This window comes from Lagopus muta, chromosome 3, assembly GCF_023343835.1.
Source record: "Lagopus muta isolate bLagMut1 chromosome 3, bLagMut1 primary, whole genome shotgun sequence".
NCBI lineage: Eukaryota > Metazoa > Chordata > Aves > Galliformes > Phasianidae > Lagopus > Lagopus muta.
In genome coordinates, this window is record NC_064435.1 from 91632427 (window position 1) to 91645882 (window position 13456).

The following is a 13456-nucleotide window of genomic DNA, read 5'->3' on the forward strand; positions in this document are numbered from 1 at the left end:
AGGGGACAACTATGTGAACCTCTGTAGTTGATGCATTTTTGTAGGAATCTGTACATAGGGACACATTCAGTAAGGCTTAAGATTCTAATGAATTTTTTTTTCCCCTCATGGGAAGTAATTAGCATGTTATATTAGCATGCATGCAACACTTTTAATGCTGCTTAGCGTTGGACTAGAATAAAAATGTTCGCAGTTGAAGTTGAGATTACTGTGTGAATTTTGTAACTGATAGTTGCAACTCAGAGCAGTCATTAGTTTTCCTGATAGCCCCCAATAGCAGTATTTTGCAGATCCTCCTGCCTGCAAAATACTCTACTCGTTTGGTTACTGTGTACTGTAGTGAGCTGTTCAATGAATAAGCCTTCTGATTCAATCAGAACTGTAAGCTATTCAGTGGCATAAGACTTGAAGGTGCTTTCTAGGGGCACAAACATTGCATTCTTTAAGTAGCAGAAGTGCTGTGCTGCAGGCTTGTGTGTTTAGCAGTTAATTTGCTGGGGCTTTCCAAAACTGGAAAAGTACTTGAAAAATACGCTAGTGTATTTAGACAGGAACACTAATTCAGTCTCGTTTTCAGGTAGTTGACTATGTTAGCAAGACCTATGTGGTACGTGAACAAATTCAAACTCTGTTTCTTTACAAATTCTAGTAGTTGGCAAGAGGAAAATAAGATGGTACTGAGCAAAGGAAACAAAACTACTTCAGTTTTTCCTTTGTTCACCATGAAAACATGAGTGGGCTGTATTTTCACAGCAGATGTAAATTTTCTACTGGAAAGCATCAAGATGTTTTAGGAGGTTTTTTTTTGTTTGGTTTTCATTCCTGTGCCCTGAAAATGGATCACTTTTGTCCAGTTGTTTTCTGTCTGGATCTGATCCTTGTATCTTGATTTGTAAATTTTAATTTTGAATTTTTTTTGAAGAGACGTAACGATTTTTTAGCCCTCTAACATAGGATCAAAGATCTCAGAAATGATGTGTTTTACATCATTGTTGCTTGGAATGCTCTCATTTTTATGTTACACAGTTTGTTAAACTATGTCTCTGGTGGACAGGAAATCAGGTAGCTTACCAAAATATACCGCTGCTTTCTTAAAGCAGTATTTTGGTAGCAATCACAGCGTCCCCATGATATGTCTGTTTGTTGTAGTGTACTTGATTGCTATGGCCTGGAAGTACATGAATTCCCTCTTGCCATACTGATTCTCTAAGATTGGAGCAACCCCTGCATTTGATTATAAGCAGTTGCCTTACTGACTTAACAAAAGAATGGAAACTTCACTACAGACCACATGAATAACAAACGTTTTGGAAACACATAATGAGGAAGTGAGTAATATGTCTTTTCCAGTAGAAGCTCTTGCGTGTTTTATATCGGCAAGCTGAAATGTCTAGGCTTCATTAGAATTTGCTTTTACTACCTGTGTTATAACAGTGCTTCACTAGAAATTATTTACAGAAGGGCACTTCATGTGTCTTCTGATGCCTTGTTGAAGAAAGTCCTTAAAATACCTCAGACAGTTAAAGCCTTGTAAAGCAAGTGTAGTCCTGGTAACAAATAAGCAAACAAACAAACCTGTTTGACAGGAGTACAGAATCATAGAATCACCAAGGCTGGAAAAGACCTCTTAAAATCATCCAGACCAACCATCCACTTATCACCAGTATTTCCCACTAAACTGTACATCATCTAAATGTTTCTTGAACACCCCCAAGGTCAGTGACTCCACTGCCTCCCTGGGCAGCCTGTTCTAATGCCTCACCAGTGTCTCAGAGAAGTATTTCCTAATGTCCAACCTGAATCTCCCCAGTGCAACTTGAGGCCATTCTCTCTAGTCCTATTGCTAGATACATGGGGGAAGAGGCCAACCCACCTCCCCACAGTGTTCCTTCAGATAGATGTAGAGAGAAGTAAGGTCATACTGAGCCTCCTCTTCTCCAGACTGAACAATCCCAACTTCCTCAGCTGCTCCTCATAAGGCCTGTGCTCCAGGCCCCTTACCAGCTTGTAACCAGCAGCAAGCTGGATTTAACTCCATTCACCACCACTCTCTGGGCTGAGCCATCTAGCCAGTTCTTTACCCTGTGATGAGCGTATCTGTCCAAGCTAAGGGCTGCCACCTTCTCCAGGAGAATACTGTGGAAGACAGTACTGAAGGATTTGCTGAAGACTACATCAGCAGCCTTTCCCTCATCTGCCAGGTGGGTTACCTGGTCATAGAAGGAGATCAGATTGGTCAAACTGAACCTGCCTTTCATGAACCCATGCTTGCTAGGCCTGATTGCCTGGTTGTCCTGCTCGTGCCCTATGATCTCCCTAAGGATGATCTTCTCCATAACCTTACCTGGCACTGAGGTCAGGCTGATAGGCCTGTAGTTCCCCAAATCCTCCTTACGACCCTTCTTATAGATGGGAGTCACACTGGCAAGTCTCCAATCCTCTGGGACCTCTCCAGGTGACCGGGAACGCTGAAAGATGATAGAAAGGAGCTTGATTATCACCTCTGCTGGCTTCCTCAGCATCCTCAGGTGGATCCCATCTGGCCCCATGGACTTGTGGCAGTCCAGGTGGAGTAGTAAGTTTCTGACAGTTTTCACAAGAATTGTGGGGGTTTATTCTGCTCCCCATCCCAGACTTCCAGGTCAGGGGGTAGAGTACTCCAACAACAACGGGTACGACTTTCAAAGACAGCTATAAAGAAAGCGCTGAGAACCTCAGCCTTTTCCTTAAACTCGGTGGTCATGTTCCCTGCCGCATCCAGTAAAGGAAGGAGATTCTGCTTAGCCCTCCTCTTTCTGTTAATGTATTTGTAAAGAATTCTTTTGTTCTCTTTTATACCAGCAGACAAATTTTGTTCAAGTCGGACTTCTGCCTCTCTAATTTTCTCAATGCGCATCCTAACAACTTCATACTCTTCCTGAGTTTCCTGTCCTTTCTTCTACAGGAGAAAGATTTTCTTTTTCTCCCAGAGCTTCATGAAAAGTTCCCTGTTCGTCCACACTTGTCTTTTGTGATGGATCATCTTATGGCAGACAGGGACAGCCTGCTGCTGTACCTTTAAGACTTCCTTCTTGAGGAGTGACCAGGCTTCCTGGACCCCTTTACCTTTCAGGACTGAATCCCAAGGGACACTTTCTACCGGTGTTCTGAAGAGTTCAAAATCTGCCCTTTGGAAGCCTAAAGTAGCAGTTTTGCTGCCACCCCCACCCTCCTGACTTCAGCAAGAAATCTTCCATTTCGTGGTCACTCTGTCCAAGATAGCCCTCAACCTCTACATCTTCCACTAGTTCTTCTCTGTGAACAGCAGGTCTAGCAAGGCACCTGCCCTGGTAGGCTCTCTTGTCAGCTTATCTTCCATACACTCTAGAAACCTTCTGGACTGCTTCTTCTGTGCTGTCTTGTCTTTCCAGGAAACGTAAGGGAAGCTCAAGTCCCCCATGAGACCAAGGACTGGCTGTCATGAACCTTCTGCGAGCTTTTCATAGAACTCATCATCTGTCTCTTGGTTAGGTGATATGTAACAGACCCATCATCATGATGCCTGCCTTGTTGGCTGTCCCTCTGATCCTTTCCCATAGAGTCAACCTTACAATTCCCAACCTCCTAGCTCAATATCAAAACACTCTCTAACTTAGAGGGCTGTGCCACCATCCTTACTTTCTTACCTGTCCCTTCTGAAGAGCTTATAGCCATCCAGTCATGGAAGCAATCCCACAACATTTCCATAAGGGCAGCTGAGTCATAGTTGGCCTGCTGCACTGTGCTTCCAGCTTCTCCCATTTGTTGTCCATGCACCCATTGGTGTAGATGCACTTCAGCTGAGCCCCGTACCTCAGCACCAACCCAGTCTTTGTTCCCCTAGGCTCAGCTCTATTGGGCCTGGTTTTATCCCTTCCCCTTTCATGTCTAGCTTTAAGCCCTCTCCACAAGCTTTGCCAGCCCCTCGGCTAGGATCCATTTCTCTCTTTGAGACAGGTGACATCCATCAGCTGCCACTGGGCCAAGTGCCAAGTAAACCATCCCATGGTCAAAAAAACCAAAGTTCTTGCGTTTGCACCAGCCTGTCAGCCACATATTTATGAGATGGGTTTTCCTGCTCCTCTTGTTCCCTGCCCTTGAAGGGATAGAGGAAAATGTGACCTATACTTCCACTCTATCCACTAACCAGCCCATTCCCCTGAGGTCTTTTTTGATAATCCTCAGGCTTTTCTCACTTCCCTGCAGTTGGGCTGGGCTGACATATAGGCCCTCTGTTCCTCTCCGAAAGGAGACACCTGTGAAGTAACCTTTCTCTCATTCCTGACAGAGACTGTCCTGAGGTGTACAGTTGACCACCTTGCCCCAGAGAACCTTGAATGTGGTCCTCCCACCGCATCCTCACTTACTCCTCTCTCAAGTGCTAGAGCCTCAAACCCGTTATGTTGGGGCACCTGGGAACTGAGGTGGGTTGGGATGGGACCTGTTTCTTCTCCTTTTATTCTGTTGTCTCTGCTCAACAGTGGCTGGGGTGGGGGCCTACCACTGTTCTGGGGGTATTCACCCTGGTGTCTTTCTCACGCATGCAGCAGGGAGTTACTCCACCAATCTACTGCTTTCACTCTAACTCCTTAATCTCTCCATCTCCTCCTTGAGCTTTGCCACCACACCGAGCAGACCATCCATCTGTGCACACCTCATGCGGGTGGAATGCCTGCTGCCCTTCACTGGCAACAGCAGGCTCGGGCATTCGCTGCAGCCACAGACTTGGACTGCCTCATTTTTAGGTGAGCATCCATCTGAATTGCCAGAGCTTTCTGCCTAGTGGAGACCACGGTTTGATTAGCTGTGCGGGAGGCAGCCGTTAGGTGAGCCGGTTTCCTGAGCACGCACATTCTGCCCTCGCCCTCTCTACTAGCGGGATCTGCCGTGCTGTGCCCGGTTTGTCCATCCTGTTCACGCCGCTCCTGGGTTGCTCCGCTCCCTAGTGGAAGGTTTTATCTATGCAGGGACTGATCCTGCCGCTGCTCCTGGCTGTGACCCTGAGAGGTCAGACCTGCTACGCGGTCAGTGGCACCCGGCAGCTCCTCCCGGACAGCCCCTCAACCGGCTGCGGCACTTTCCTGCTTCCGGAGCCAAGTAGCGTGCCAAAAAAAAAAAATAAAATAAAAGTTTTGATGATAAAAAATTATAGGGGAACATTCTGTGCCATTTTGTTGTCTCTTTTGAACAGCTCCAAAACTGAAGATACATTTAGAATGCACTTGTGAGATACTCTTACCGTGCATTTTGAAAGAAATTTGTTAAAATGACTACAGTTATGTGAAAGTTCTTCCCTGCTAGTTTGTCATTTGGCATGTGGGCATAGTCATCTCTTATGCCTTCATGAATTCATTCTTGAGTGATGTCCGGGCATCCTGGGTTCCTTTGCCCTTTAGAATTGTCTCCTAAGGCATATTACAAACTTTGAGAGTACAATTACTTTTTAACAAGTTTTTTTTTTTTAAATACTACACTCAATGTTTTTTTGTTTTTTTTTTCTTTTTTCATTAGAACCAAGAAGGGCTTCTGAAAATGTAAGTGACCAGATGAAGATTAAGTATAAATAGTTGTTTTAATTTCAGGTGAAACAGAATTTTATTCATAGTATTTTGTTTGTTTGTTTGTTTATTAGGAGAAAATATTAATAACACACTGATGTTTCCAGCTGTTGCTGAGCAGTGCTGTACAAAGACAGCAGCGCTGTACACTTCGGTTTTCTTACTTTCCCCTACCGTGCTACCAACGAAGTGGGGGGAGGCACAAGGGTCTGGGAGAAAAAGAGCATTCAAGGTGCTGGGAGAAGACAGAATCAGGACAGCTGACTTAAGCTGGCCAGAGGGATATTCCATACCACAGAATCACAGAATCACCGTATACCGTATGCCATCATGTGAGAGGAAAGTTTTGAGAGGGGTGGGAGTTCATCTCTCCCTGTTCTGCTGTTTTTGGGCTAGCTGGGCTTTGGTTGGCAGGTAGTGAGCAATTGTTCTTGCATCACTTGTTACATGCATTCATACATACTTGTATAATATAGTCACAACTATTATCCTTTTCTTTTTTTCTGCCTCAGTACACAGTTTTATCTCAATCCATGAGTTCTACTTTGTTTTTTCGTTATGATTCTCTCCCCCATCCCAGTGGGAGGAGCGAATGAGTGACTGTGTGGTGCTGAGCTACCTGCTAGGTTAAACCACAGCAGTAGTGCTGAATGAAATGTGAGACCTAGTTAGAAAGAATGAAAGAAAGAAAAGACTGAGGTAATGAATGCTTTCTTTGACTTGGACTTCACTAGAAAGACAAACGTCAGGAATCCCTGAGACCAGGAAGAAGAGGTGCAGCTTGGAAGATGTATCCTTGTTGGAAATGGATCAGATCAGGGAATAGTCAAGCAAACTGAGCATGCAAACATAGAGTGCATCCATGATCACCGATCTAGCTGGCTGATGTCATTGTGAGGCCACTCTTGATAAGCTTGGTCAATTATGGTGCTTGCAAGAAGTGCTTGAGGTCTGGAGGAGGGTAAATGCCCTTCAAGAAGGGCAAGAAGTAAGACACACTAGTGCATTGGTCAGCCTTGCTGATTTCTGGGAGCTGCTGAAACTAATCGTATAAACCATTTCCAGGCACGTGAAGGGCAAGAAAATCAGGAATAGCCAGCATGGATTCAGCAAGAGGAAGTCATGCTTGATCAGCCTGGTAATCTATACTGAAATGACTATGTGAGTCATTATAGCTAAATGGTTAAGTTGTATGAATTTTGAAGTAGAGATATGATAGTATTTGAGATTTGGACTTTGAGATGCAGGCTTGATAATAGCTGGCTCATTCTTTGAAGATGGTTCTTCCTCTGAAAGGCCACCTACTTTTCATAAAAAGAAAAGAAAAAAGGAGAAGTGCAATGTGAAAGACACACGGAGAAGTGAAAAATATACTGAAATGTAAGTAGAGGTTATCCAAGCAAATGGCCTGTTGTGCAGCTGTGAGGGAGTACTGATTGTGGTTCTGATAGAGCAAGTGGGGATACGTTTTATTTCCTTAGTGCCACTTATCATGCCATTTGTTGACATTTTTTCTTGTTTGACTTACTATTTATCTCGTATTGGTTAGTTACTCATTAACTCATGTGACTGGTGTTACAGTTGTATGAAGTAAAATTACTTGCCAGTTCATTGGAATCAGATTTGTTATGGAAATTGTTTTAAATTGTTTTTCCATCAAGATAGGACTTCTTCAATGTAAGACTTGATTCTGGAGGTATCAACTAGGAATGTGTTTTCTGCATATGCTGAATTATATATGCAAGAACGGGTTATTTGACCTTCAGGTATTTACCTTGTTATTTATGGACAGGCTTACGTGTCTGTATGTCAGGTGGAGATGGAGTGGCACTGTGTTTCTACCTGTTTTTAAAAACCAGACTTGGGAATTTCCCTAGTTCTATTTTTTCTTTTATAAGTGAGTATGTTAAAGTGCAGGGCCTCTAAGTATTTTGTTTTACTGAATATATTCATAGCCTATATGTTGAAAGCTGACAAACCTCTTGATTGTATCTTTCTTTGGGTTAGCTCCAGCTTCAGTGAGGATCAAGAAAATTTGAACTTTGTTGTTTTGTGTAGTTACTAGCAGTATATGTAATTCTTTAAAGCCAATGAATGAGGGATTTACATTTTTGGGGTTTTTTCCCCTTTCTGTCTTTGCCCTGATATTAAAGTGAAGTTCTGCAGTTTTGCTTTCTAGATGTATACTTCCTTCTAAATCAGGCATGCCCAACCTCTGGCCCACATACAGCCGGGACAGTTAGTAGTAATGTGGGCCACCCCCTGATGTTATGCCTTCATGGCAGCAGCTCTTTCCTGCAAAGTGACCTGGCCTTGCCCTAGGTATGCAGCCCTTACTCAACAACAACCAAACTGTCAGTGTGTGATTGGCACTGTCTGAGCTGACACCAAGTTGTGGGTAGGGCACAGTGCAGTGCTTACTCCACCTCTCACACCTGGCACACACTCAGTTGTATTGAAACCTGCATGTAGATTAGTAAGAGACATATTGTCAATAATGACATTGTTAGGTAGTTATATTAATATACCTACCTAATGCCAACTCAAAAGAAAACAGAAACCAAAAATTGAAGAATTGGGAATGAAGGAAGAGTGTTCCTTCAGCAACCTGTCCACTGCTCCATCACTCTCGCAGTAAAGAGGTTCTTCTTGTGTTTGCATGGAACTTTCTGTGTTCCAACTTCTGCCCCTTGCCTCTTGTTCTATTGCTGCATGCCATCAAAAAGAGTCTGCCTCCATCAACTTGACTTCCACACTTGAGATATCTGTAAACATTAATGACATCCTCTCCTATCCTTCTCCAGACTCAGGAGTATGAGATCTCTCAGCCTTTCTTCATACAGGAGAGATGCTCAAGGCCCCTAATCATCTCTGTGGCCATCCGTTGGACTCTTTCTAGAAGATCCCTCTCTTGTTTCAGTGCACATAGCCCAGAAGTGGACACAGTATTCCAGATGTGTTCTCACCAGGGCAGAGCAGAGGATCACCTTCATCAATTTGCTGGCCACACTTTTTGTTCCCCAGTGCAGATCAGAACATGGCTCACAGGTGTAGTATTCTTGGTAGATTTGATTCTCATTTCAATTAATTAAACATGTGCTGCAGTGTGAAAATCAACTTATCTGTGCTATACATAAGTTCAGAAGATAACAATGTTCAAAATGAAATTTAGGTCAATGCAAGCTCACGTTATGGTAAACTGTTTTCTGCATTTTGCTATGCTGGCTAAACAGAGCAGTCTGCAGAGCGAAAAATAGGCAATGATGGTTTTCATTCTGATTCGGAAATTTGCAAATAGATTTCAGGTTTCCCCCAGAATAAGTCATCGATTTTTTGGTATAATTGTGACTCTGTTTCAGTTGGTATTAATACTTGTACATTTTCTTGTGGAATGCTTAGAGCTGCAGTCAGATACTGAACTTGAAGAAGAATTTGATCATGTTTCTTTACCGAACTTTAATAAGACTCGTTTTATGAGACAAAAATGTTCCTTGCTTGGAAGTCATACCTTCTATACTGGTGGCTTAAAGATGGTTCTGGTCCTGAACATATTGTTATGATGTAGTCAGGTCTGCTTCTTTTTGTTTGTTATGCATACCAGGACTGGATGTTTCTTTTCATCCTTGTAGCTTGCTCTATTCTATAAACTATATCTTCTGTTTTATTAATCTAAGGGTTATAAATTCCACATTGGAGCCCTTCTGTTTAGTGAACCACTCCATATAGTATGACTTAAAGCTCACCAACAGTTCCTTAATGAGCCTGTTTTTATTTTAAGTGTCATCATAGAGTTTCAGGATCTCCTCTGCTGGGGTGAGAGGTGAGCCTGTCCAGGAGAGTCACAGCTGTGAAGTTGGATGTGTTAACTGAAATAGCATTTGTGAGGATTAATCACAAAATAATTTAGTACGCTTGATGACTATTACTGAGGCTCAGCTGAAAAGAGTAAATTGATTAGCTACAGTCATTTGAATACATGTGTGAGGTCTGGTGGAGCCTTCTGTGTGGGTCTGTAGAAATAAGTTAATGATCAGTTTCTCTAGGTCATCAGGTAATCCTAGTTGGTCATACTTCAGCTGGCTTTCTTTCTTTCTTGATAAATGTTCAAAATTCTTGCTGTCGTGTACATAGAACAAACTGTTCTTAGCAAGTGTTTTAACTTCAGTGAACTTAAAATATTTATTCAGGTGAAAGTGACTTATTAGTCTACATGTTGTGTAAAGGTGTTTTCAAATGATAGAGAACGTGATGTATATTTACTTGCCTCCTCACAGATGTGGTTACTTGCAGTTTTGTGTCTCTGGATCTTTGGAGTAAAGCCTGTGAAATTAAGTGGGTCCACAGAGTAACCTACTTGCTCTGCTCAGCCCATACTCCATAACAAAATTGAGAAGAAAGATAAGGTTAAGTGAATTGCTGGTGTTCTAGTCTCCTGAAAAAGTGGAGTAGTTGTTTACTAATTTAAAACTGAGTGATCATAGAAGAATGCTAAAAAAGCTGGATAGTTGTGGTGGAGAAAGCTATTCATGCTTCCTACGTGTATACCTGAAGGAATGGGTTACTCTTGAACCTGTTTTGCTGCTTATGGAAATGTCAGCATGGCACACACAGTGTTTTCTGACTGTTCAGGAAGCTGAGGGCAACTAATGTAGCTGTGCTCAGTTGTGGACACTACAGTTCTGCACCTGGTCCTCTTAGTGTCCCGTTGACAATAACTAGATTGGACAGTATTGAGGGAGCTCAATCTATAGAATTAAGTCAATTGCAGAGGAAGAGTTTTTTTCCCCTTATTTTATTATTATTATTTTTTGTAGGTGGTGACACCTTGCTTTCTTCAGAGCAACTACAAACTGGTAAGTATTGTCAGCTCTTGTGATAGCCATCAAGTTTTATTAGGTCATAGATCAGGTTATTCCCATAACCACCTATGGTCTCCTCAGTACTATGCAATCCGCTTTCTCCTGTGAAGGCACAGTAAATACAGGGCGTAATCCTGAAGCTTATTAGTGTGCTCTATCACATGCAGCAATCTTATTGTTTCATTGAGTGTTTTGCAAAGCTGTGGATTTTCTGGATCAAGTATTTTCTGCTGTTGAGGATTGTTCCTAAGGTGATATGTCCATGGTGCAGCAGCGTTCACGTGTAGTTGTCTTCCTACATTGTCTTTTTAAAAAAGCAGGTGAGCTTTTTCAGGCTGAATTTGGTTATTTTAGCTGTATTGATAACATGAATACTGCCCAAAGATGGCATGTAACTGTTATTTGTTGAACTAGTGCTGCTGCTTGCTAGCATCATTACCAGGACTAGGCACTCAACAGCTGATTCCTAAGTTTCAACTGGAACTATGTGTTTTTAAGTATGTGATGCAGCCACTGGTGGCTATGAATCATACATCTCATTTCTGCCTTGCTGTATAAATTGGGCAACTCACTGCACATTTTTGTCTTGATTTCCCTGCTTGCAAAATGCAGACAGTGATGTGTTACTATGAGTTGTGGAAGCAGAAAGGTGCCATGGAAGCACTGGTCCATGCTTTTCTTAATTATTGTTCACTAAAAGAGAGGCTGGAAAACAAAATCCAAATGTGAGTCTGTGAGTGAGTATGTGAGAAATGTGAGTATGAATGTATGAAAGGTCTTTCCTCATTTTGACACAGTATTTCTATGAATTAATCCATGTTACAGTCTGAGAATTCTGTATGACGTTATTGCTAATATTATAAGCAGCTCTTAAGTTTGCAGCTCACAGTTTCAGATGTGTATTGACAACTGTGGTTGCTTTTTCCTTTTTTTGTTGTATATAGAGCCTGAATGTTGATTCTAACATGAAAAAATTGTCCCTGTGATTCAGCAACAATTTTAAACATGCAGCAACTTGTGGAATACAATACCACTCATTACTGTTACTAATTGCAGTTTAACGTGGTTTATGTGAACAGTGGTTCATAGGTAACCTGGGCCCAGGTTACCTTGTGACCTGAAGATTAAAACAGTGTGGATGGTAAAAGTGGCCAGACCTATTTTAGTTTACTGGCAGAGATGAGACCAGAGATTTACTTGGTCCACGAATTAAGTATTTACTACTTCTAGTCATGAAGAAGGTTGGAATTCTGATTAATATTCTTCCATGTAGTAATATTTTTGAATTAGGAGCCTGCCTTGTACACAGATAAAATGTATCTGGTGAGGGATTCTGTTTTTGAAGTACAATCTTCTGTGACTCTCCAGGCTAAAGAGTTGGGTTTATGAGGTTCAACAAGGGAAGTATGGAGTCCTACTCCTAGGGAAGAACAATGATGTGCATCAGTAAAGCTGACCTTCTGGAAAGGAGCTCTGCAGAGAAGGACCTAGCTGTCTGGTGAATAACAGGTTGACCATGAGCCAGGAGCGTGTTCTGGTGGCCAAGAAATCCAATGGTGTCCTGGGGTGTGTTTAAAAAAACTGTGTGGCCAGCAGGTTGAGAAAGGTTCTCCTCCTCCTCTATTCTGCTTTGGTGAGGCCCCATCTGGAATACTCCTCTGGTCAAAAAGAAAGGCAACTGCTGGAGAGAGTCCAGCGGAAGGCCAAAAAATGATTATTAGGGGCCCTTATGAAAAAGGTCTGAGAGAACTGGGACTGATTAGCCTGGAGAAGGCTGAATCAGGATATCAGGAGCAACTGACATCACTTCCCTGGACTTGTGCAAAGCATCGTGCAAGACCGTGTCAGGCATCCTAGTCATCAATGTGGAGAAAAATGGATTTGATGGACAGATCACTCACTGGATAAGGAATTGGCTGGATGGTCACAGACTGAGATAGTTGCAGTCAACAGCTTGAGATCCAAGAGGAGGCCAGTGATGAGTGGTGCTCCTCAGGGATTGGTGCTAGCACAGTGCCATTTAACATCTTTGTAGGCAACAGGGGCAGTGGAATCAAGGGCATCCTTAACAAGTTTGCAGATGACGGCAAGCTGAGTGCTGCAGTTGACACAACAGAAGGAAAGGATGCCAACCAGAGAGACTTGGACATGTTTGAGAGGTGAGCCCCTGCCAAATTCCTGAAGTTCAACAAGGCGAAGTGTAAGGTCCTGCATCTGGATTGTGACAATCCAGCAAACATAGGGTGGAGAGTGGGTTGAGGTCAGATTTGAATTTGGGAGTGTCAGTTGTTGAAAGACTCTGGCAATGTGTTCTTGCAAGCCAGCTGTACCCTGGGATGCATCAAGAGAAGTGTGACCAGCAGGCTGAGGGAGGTGATTTTGCCCCTCTCCTCTGCTCTTGTGAGACTCCACCTGGAGAACTGTGTCCAGTTCTGGGGCCCCCAACACAAGAAGGACTGTAGCTGTCTGACAGCTGTTGGAGCTGGTTCAGAGCAGAGCCACAAAGATGACCAGAGGGCTGGAACACTTTCTCTACAAGAACAGGCTGAGAAAGCTGGGGCTCTTCAGCCTTCAGAAGGCTGCACTGGGCGGACCTCATAGCAGCCTTCCAGTACCTGAAGGGTACTTCCTTTCCTCCCAGCAGGAAAGCTAGAGAGGGACATTTTAGAAGGACATGTAGTGACTGGAAGAGGGGAAATGGTTTTAGGCTGAAGAGGGTAGATATACACTAGATATTAGGAAGAAACTCTTTACTGTGGAGGTGGTGAGGCTGGAACAGGCTGCCCAGAGATGATGTGGATGCACCCACCCTGGAAGCATTCAAGGCCAGGCTGGATGGGGCTTTGAGCAGCCTGGTCTAATGGGAGGTGTCCCTGCTTGTAGCAGGGGGGCTAGAAATAGACAGTCTTAAAGGTCCCTTCCAACCCAAACCTTTCTGTATTTCTGTTATTCTGTGATTTTCAGCTTTGTTTTCTGTTTCCAAAGAGGCCCTTCCTTACCATTTCTCTTGAAGTTTTGTAG

The 13456-nt window shown here is 43.1% G+C and overlaps 1 protein-coding gene across 7 annotated transcripts in view; it reads left to right on the top strand.

The window, feature by feature from the left end:
• TNS3 (tensin 3) overlaps positions 1 to 13456 on the top strand; it is a 216469-nt gene that overhangs the window by 81073 nt on the left and 121940 nt on the right. For 6 of the 7 annotated variants that reach the window (XM_048940293.1, XM_048940294.1, XM_048940296.1 and 3 more), the window contains exon 4: positions 10391 to 10429. The exons of the other annotated variant lie outside the window; for it this stretch is intronic. In XM_048940293.1, the coding sequence (XP_048796250.1) occupies positions 10391 to 10429 (39 nt within the window). The remainder of the gene's footprint in view (positions 1 to 10390; positions 10430 to 13456) is intronic. 7 annotated transcript variants of the gene reach the window in all.